This window comes from Lipophrys pholis, assembly GCF_963383615.2.
Source record: "Lipophrys pholis genome assembly, chromosome: 2".
Lineage (NCBI taxonomy): Eukaryota > Metazoa > Chordata > Actinopteri > Blenniiformes > Blenniidae > Lipophrys > Lipophrys pholis.
Window position 1 is genome coordinate 36,820,378 of NC_137636.1, and position 8,244 is coordinate 36,828,621.

The 8,244-nt window shown below is 42.9% G+C and overlaps 1 protein-coding gene across 2 annotated transcripts in view; it reads right to left on the bottom strand.

The window, feature by feature from the left end:
- The window catches only part of zdhhc13 (zDHHC palmitoyltransferase 13), an 18,755-nt gene that overhangs the window by 9,496 nt on the left and 1,015 nt on the right, over positions 1 to 8,244 (bottom strand). For both annotated transcript variants that reach the window (XM_080492314.1, XM_080492313.1), the window contains exons 2-10: positions 7,434 to 7,636; positions 5,701 to 5,823; positions 3,598 to 3,675; positions 2,689 to 2,833; positions 2,486 to 2,550; positions 2,112 to 2,274; positions 906 to 1,031; positions 690 to 823; positions 494 to 594 (exon numbers count right to left, since the gene is read on the bottom strand). In XM_080492314.1, coding sequence (XP_080348440.1) covers positions 494 to 594; positions 690 to 823; positions 906 to 1,031; positions 2,112 to 2,274; positions 2,486 to 2,550; positions 2,689 to 2,833; positions 3,598 to 3,675; positions 5,701 to 5,823; positions 7,434 to 7,636 — 1,138 coding nt within the window. The remainder of the gene's footprint in view (positions 1 to 493; positions 595 to 689; positions 824 to 905; positions 1,032 to 2,111; positions 2,275 to 2,485; positions 2,551 to 2,688; positions 2,834 to 3,597; positions 3,676 to 5,700; positions 5,824 to 7,433; positions 7,637 to 8,244) is intronic.

Genomic DNA, 8,244 nt, shown 5'->3' on the forward strand with positions numbered 1-8,244 from the left:
TGAAACCGATTCACACGAAAGACCAACAGTATAGGAAGTTTGCTTCTGTTGTTTCCAGCGTTAAAAACTAGTACTGAAGGAGAATATCCATACAAGGTCCTGAGAAACGTTTTCAGAATTTGTCTGTATAAATGAGTCTGCACATATATGTGTATCTGTAAACATGTGTCCATGCGCATATTGTATATTTCTATTTATTCATTTTGCTTTGTTATTACCTTATTCGTAGGTTTATTCAAGGCTGCCAACAAATTATGTGATTAATGAGGTGCTACTCCGACAATCAACAGGAGCTGAGTTAAGATATTAAGATATTTAGATGTCAGCGTTGGCTGGTGTTGGCACATGAACAAGAAGCTCTGCGGCTCTACAATAGTCTACTTCAGTAATTGTATCTGTGCTACTCATTTCACTACAGGATTCAGTTACTCGTATGAAACTTTAAAGCAACGCGTCACTTCATAATGTGTTATTTCCTTCTAAGAAAGGATATCTGGAAGAAACCAGAGGCCCCAGGTGACGAGCATCCAGAAGATTGAAGCCATCAGAGACGTCGCTGGGAGGAGTGGCTGAAAGGCTGGGATTGAAAAATTCCTGATTGACACAAACATTACTCGTTAAATCACTGAAAGACAAAAACATGTGCATGAACAATGGATTTACACCGATTTAGAGAAATGTGTGCTCACCTCACAACCAGATTCATCACGCCCATTAAACAAGCCAACAGGATCCCTTTGAGCAACCAGGACTCAGAGTTCATGTCCACTATTGCCCCGATGCTCCCCAGAAAGGCCGTGCAGAGTAAAAACTGCAGGAACACCTGGAAGATGCACGCAGGACATCAGGAGGAGAGACTGCGGCGGCCTCCGCTTTAAAACCTGCTTTGAGAAACGAACATCTACCCTGTATCTGTTGAGGATGCGCACGCAGCGCGAGTTGGAGCGGATCCTCTCCAGTTTGATGTGGCTGAGCATGTGGACGAGCAGCGGGCTGTGGACCTGGTGGGCCAAGTCGATGGGCGTGTGACCCTGAGGAACAAATGGCAGGAGTACGATGAAGGCTTCCATCAGTCCTTACAGAGCTCGAAACTGTTTGGAGGAGCCATCACCAGAAAATCACACTGTTCTGTTGTTGAAACTTAGATATTGGTGTTGGACCTCAGTTGAAACTTGCCTGAAAATTCGAAAGTGGCTGAGTTTTTTATGCTTGAATTGCCCACAAGGGGGCGCCACCCTTGAACGAGAGGTTTTGATTGTCGTCAACACAGTAGGTTAATATCCTAACCTGGTTAACCTGTTAAATTTAGCCGTTAAACGGACTATTATAAACTTTGAACGCCGTGTGATTTACAAAAGAGCCTGTACTTCATTTCAGATCTTCAGGGCGCGTTGCTCTGCGGTCTGGATGTTTCCAGACGGCTCCACAGGTGATTTCTTATTTTTTGTGTCGCCAAAGGATCGCTATGCTATCGCTAGCCGTGATTGACAGTTTCCATCAACACATCTAATGTCCATTCCAGTCAAACTCTCGCATGAACTCTCACAACAGGAAGTCGCGGTATGAAAAAGGGTCAGAACAAGAACTTGGGTTGATTTGAGTTTTTTCTTAAATTTCAGAAATTCATTTAAAAAACATTTTAAAGACCAGAGACGTGAGAATACGAGGTAATGACTCCTTTAACTGATCAAATGTAACTTATAGTGGAAGTGTGTGTGTGTGTGTGTGTGTGTGTGTGTGTGTGAGGACATGTTTATGGACATAATCATAAGTTCTACACCTGCAGAACTTTAGTGGCATTTTCAGCAAATTATTAGTTCCTAAAGAAATATTATTTAAATAATTAATAAATTCATCTTTGGTGTCTTTTTTTATTTCTGCTCTGTAATTCACACATTTGAATTATGATCAACTCTATCGATATGAGTGTCAACTTTTATGTTGTGAAGTACTGTGTAACATTTCTAAAAAGGACTTAAAGTTTATTGCACCCCCCCCCCCAAAAAGAAAAACAGACGGTTTCTAGATCATGTGAATAGAGAGTGAACAGGTTTTGGACATGGAGCAAAGTTTAAACTTCGTTTAGTTTTTTTTTGTTTGGTGAAGCTCACGTTGATGTTCTCTGCGTCCACACTGGCGCCGGCCTCAAGCAGGATGTGGGCAGCGTCGACGTTTCCTGCCAGCACGGCGCAGTGCAGCGGCGTGTTCCTGTTCACTTTGTCCACCGCGCTCACCGACGCGTTGTTCTTGATCAGGAAATTGGTGGGGTCGGGCCTGGAACAACAGGTACGACACATTTATTTGACTTTCCTCACCATTCAGGACTTTGTGAACTAAAACCCTTTCATGTCTTTCTCTCCCAAAGTTAGGATCACAATTGAAATTATTTATATCTATTTGTTAATTAATATGAATTTTTAATTCATCAACATTTCTCATATTTGTAATGATTAAACGTCTAATTGGGAACTTGCTCTCCTCCTACCCGATAATCTTCTGGGCAGCCAACATCAGCGGCGTCTGTCCGTTACAGTCGGGCCCGTCAACTTCCTGCAGACAACAAATACGAGCATGAGGACAAAGAAATGTAAACTTGCACAACGGTAGACATACCTGAGAGAGAGAACAAAGGCTTGTATGAGTAAATTAAGGTGTGTCAGAAACGCAGGGTGGTGCCAAGAGTCCGACCTGTCCCTTCGCCATGAGGTAAGCCGCGATGGCCATGTGCTGGAAGAGGATGGCGAGGTGGAGCGCTCGGTAGCCTTCTCCGTCGGCGACGGCAGGGTCCGCGCCGTACCTCATCAGCTGGATCACTGTGGGGAGGTGACCCTGTCTGGACGTTCATTCAGAAAACGACAGATACAGTTTAGAGCAGGGGTCCTCAATAGGCGGCCCTCGGGCCGCATGCGGGCCGCAGGAGCCGACTGTCTGGCCGGTGCCGGCCCATCAGCTGCACATCAACGTGAAATAAAGTGGAATTCGTGGGGGAAATTACGTAACTACGTCAAAGCACTCTCCTCGGACAACCACGGATTTCAATTTCACGACCAGCAAAGTAAGTCAAAGTAAGTCAAAGAAGATATTGGTAACTGTCTGATAATACTGCGACTAGAAGAGTGGAGGATTGAGTGGAGGATTGAGTGGAGGATTGAGTAGAGGATTGAGTGGAGGATTGAGTGGAGGATTGAGTGGAGGAGTGTTCTTCACCTCTGATCTTCGACTTAAAGAAACAGACTTTCTGATGCAGCATACATCAGAGGAATTTCCTCATCTCATCACTTTTCTCACTGATTGGTGAGTGAATTTATTCGTTTTTGTTTATTTGGCATCTAACTGGTGTATTATAACAAACATTACAACAATAGTACTAATACTTTTGGGGGGGGGGGGGGGGGGACAATTGAGGACCCCTGGTTTAGAGTAATAATCACTACATAATCCAAAATAACACATGTATGAAGTCCAGGAGATAAAACAAGAGGTGCAGACACTTTGTGCCTCCTGACAATCACAAACAATTGCTTCTTTACCCCTTTTTGTTTCCTTTCAAACACATTAAATATGAATGAGGACTGAATCTGAAGCAGATTGTTTCACCTGATGGCCCAGTGAAGCGGAGTGGAGTTGAGGTCGCCCCCCAGCTGGTCAACGATCGCCCCTTTGGAAATAAAATACCTGAGGAATGAAGCAGAGAAGATTCATAAACCACTAATTTAAGATGCGTTTCATGAAGTGAACGACACGTCGTCACAATAAAATGACCTTAAAATTACTTTTAAAAAAGACAATTTAATTCCACATAATTATTACATACAACATACAAATAACAGTTGCTGCCATAAAAAGGTCCCACACACTAATATTTCGTTGGACCACCTTCAGCTTTGATTCCAGCATTCACTGTGGCGTTGTCTCCACAAGCTTCTGCAACGTCACAAGATTTATTTCCATCCAGTGTTGCGTTAATTTTTCACCAAGATCTTGTACTGACGATGTGAGTCTGACCACGGTGCAAAGCCTCTCCGGCACACCCCAAACATTCTCACTGGGGTTAAGGTCTGGACTCGGTGGCGGCGTCCATGTGTGGACAAGCTGTCTCATGCTCCCTGGACCACTCTTTGACAATCTGAGCCGGATGAATCCTGGCATTGTCATCTTGGAATGTGCCCGTGCCATTAGGGAAGAAACTAATCCATTGATGGAATAACCTGGTCCTTCAGTATATTCGGTTAGTCAGCTGACCTCATGATGTTGCTCAACCTCCACCTGACCAACCGCAGCAACCCCAGATCACAGCCCTGCCCCCAAGGCTGGTTCAGACAGACTCGGCACGATGGGTGCATCACTTCACCCGCCTCTCTTCTTTCACTCTGGAACAGGGTCAATCTGGACTCATCGGACCACATGACCTTCTTCCATTCCTCCAGAGTCCAGTCTTTATGCTTCTGCTCTGGTTAGCCTTACTGATTAGTGGTTTCCTTACGGCCACACATCTGTTCAGTCCCAATCCCTTGACTTCCCTTCACATTGTGTGTGGAAATGCTTTTGCTTTCACTATCAAACACACTCCAGAGTTCTACTGCGGTTTTTCTTTGATTTGATTTGGCCTAACGTTTCAATGATCGCCGATCATGATCATTCAGGATTTTTTATCGACCACATTTCTTGCTGGAAGACGACGGTTCCCCACCATCCTTCCAGTTTCTAATGTGTTGGACAGGTTTGAACCCAATTTGACTCATTACTTCAATCTCCTCATGTTTTCTCTGCTTGATGCAGGCCAATGATTTGACCCTTCTTAAACAGACGAACATCTTTTCCACGACCACAGGATGCGTCTTTCGCCATGGTTGTTTAAGAAATGAGAAGTTACTCATTGCATCAGCTGGAGTTAACTAACCTGCTGCCAGCTGAAAGATACTCGTCCATGCAGTAATTATCCGATAGGAGGCTTGTACCTATTTGCTAGGTTGAATCAGGTGGTGACTTTTTTCTTTGGCCAGGCCGTGTATTTTCAATACAATTCATCCACAAACCCTACTTTTTCTTTTTTTAATAAAAATGAATAAAATACTATAATTTCTATACTATAATTTCACTTAAATCAATGAAAATATAAAACATTCAGATATGAATCAAAGCCTTCTTTACATAATTGTTCTGGGTTTTATACCTAAAACTATCTGGAAACAGTTTTTATCAAAGCGGTTTAATTATTGTGCAGAAAATCCTACAAGAATAAAGGAAACGTGCCGCAGGAAGAACACACCCTGATCAGAGATCTGATCAGAGACTACAACGGAATAAAATAAAGTATATGTGGGGAAAATGGTGTCTTATTATGAGAAGTTAATTATTTTTAACATTTCATTGACCGAGGATGAACAGAAATGTACTTCTACACATAAAAAGCAGCTCAAAATGGGTAAATGCCTCTGCAGGTAAAAACAAACACTCTGCAGGGTCCTTCACAGAACAGACGCTCGAAGTGGAAAAATAAAATCAGGCACAGATGATTTCCTAGACACTGGGTAAATACATATATAGTCTGTGTGTGTGTGTGTGTGTGTGTGTGTGTGTGTGTGTGTGTGTGTGTGTGTGTGTGTGTGTGTGTGTGTGTGTGTGTGTGTGTATACATATATATCAGGATGAAACCGCAGGAAACAGCCTGGTTGCCTCTCTGGACTCTGGAGGTCTTACTTGATGAGCTCTGAGCGGTTGTTGATGGCCGCCCAGTGCAAGAGGGTGACGTTCTCTTTGTCCGGCTGTCTGACATCACATCCGGCGTCCACCAGCTCTTTGCAGCGCTCGAGGATACCGAACCTGAAAGAATCACCATGGAAACATTCTTGATCAAATCTACAACATGAATTCGACGAGCAGTGGAGATAATGGACAGGCTCCGCTAAACCCAACTTCAGTTTCCACAAAAAAAACATCTCCAAAAAAGATTGTTATAAGTTTTGTAAAGACTCATTTATCTTGGCAGCTTCTCAATCTACTTTACTTTTTAATGTTTATTTCTGATCTGAAATTTGTTTAACTGCACGGTCACTGTTACTGGCTTCGAACGGAACATTTTAATTGTGATTCCTGTAGGAAGCAGCCAAAGATTCAGTGTGAAGTTGATTTAAAAAGACGTTTTGGGAATTAAGTATGCAACATTTCTTTTGCCGTTATTGTAAATTAGCACATAAACTAAAAGCAGGTTCATCCGAGGTAAAAGGAACTAAGAGTCGATTCAAGGTGAAATATCATTTGCATGTTGAAGTGGAAGAGCAGGTTTCCTTAGTGGCAGTTTCACTGAGACGCGCACGCGCACGCACACACACACACACCCACACCCACACCCACACCCACACCCACACACACCCACCCACCCACCCACCCACCCACCCACACACACACACCCACACACACACACACACACTCACACCCACACATTGAAACTCGCGGGTGTGGCCCGCGAGTTTGAAGCAGTTTCAATTATTTTATGTATTAAAATAAAAATTTCTTACCATTAGCTTTCACTTGAAAAAAACAAGTTTTAAAGCACAAGACTAACTATACCTAACGGGAATTTCCTTTTTTGTTGTTGATGAACAGAGAAAAACAGTAAACGCTACAACATGAAATTGGAAAAAAATTAAATTAAATTTAAGTCACCGGAATAAAGCTTTAACAGAAAACTTCAATATTAACGCTACAAGAAGTCTGGATGTAAAATATATGTATCAACTTGGATTTAAAGAAATGTCTTTACATGTTCTGGAGCACGAAAATCTAAGCAAACACAAAGTGCTTTAAACGCCATCAGATACCAGAAACCTTCTTTACATTTTACAATAAAATGTCTATAAAGCGTCTGTTTATGATTTTCAGCCAGGGATCAAATTCTGTCCTGAAAATTATCAAGATCAAGATCATCTGAGCAAAAGGCCTTTTTTCACATTTTGATGCAGGCTTAACATATATGCCCTACATTTTCAGCCATATGCATGTTTCTGACACAATGAGTCACTATTTGATCATATATCATCGTATAATCACTCACTGTAATGGGCCTCATGACATTCTGATTTCCAGCACTTTCCTGTGTCAGAGGCTCGCTCCCTGCTTATTAATATTTAAAATGGTAATTATTAGGATATGACTTTGACAGTCTGGAGCTGGAAGGAAAACACTCGTGATCATGAATTTTAGGACTCTTCATGGCCTTTTGAGGCCTGAATTCTGTGACGTCGAGCAGTAATTGAGAATTTTTTTTAATTTTTAAATCAGAATGGCGTCCGCAGCCTTCATGAGAGGGAATGTGAGGAGTCGGGGGGGGGGGGGGGAGGCTGGAAATCAGTGTGTTCAATGAGTTTTTAATATTCTCTTTCAAAACCTGACGTGCAAATGAACATTAAACAGGCGTGTGTTCTCTTGCTCACTGTGTTGCCTTCACGATGTCCCAGCTGCTGCTGTCGTCCAGAAGCGAGCGTTTCTTCGGCTGCTGACTGACGTCCATCGTCTGGTCCGAGCTTTTGCCAAACTCTCCGTAGAATGCCGGCATGAATGGAGGTGGCGTTGCGCCGAACACAGCCGCCCGGGGGCCGTGGGAGTGGCCTGAGGGCCCGTGGTGGCAACTGTGACCCTGTGACACCAAGAGGAAACAAAAACAAGAAGGCATTGGCAGCGCTTTAATTTCACTTTCCAAAAAGTCGACGCACCAACACATATTTAACTTAACACACCTTAATGAGCGACAACCACAATGGACAGGATTTCCTGGCAAATTTCACGCTGAGCGACACTAAAACGGTCAAAATACTTGGGCTCAGGGGCGACTGGTCATTAGGGGCAGGTGGGGCTGAGCGCCACCTGGTGTCATCACAAAAGACTGCCTGCAGAGTATGCTATTAATTCCTCTGATATAGCAGATCATTACTGTGTGAGGACTGTACTCCCTGGTTATTGGTCTATATATATATTGGCAATATTTTACCAGTCTGGTCCACTCAAGATGAAACTGGACTGTATGTGGTCCCTGAAGTAAATTAAATCTTATTTAATAATTATACATCTTATATACATGTGTATATAAGTATTTATAGTGTTTACATCTTGTATTGGTTCAGTTGTGTGTTTTTAAATAACCATAACATATTTGGTGTTTGTTTCGTTCAATATCAACTGGTCCTGCAATTTGTCCTCGTAACCCGTCCCTCCGAAGAGAGGACACCTGTCTTCAGGGGACACTTT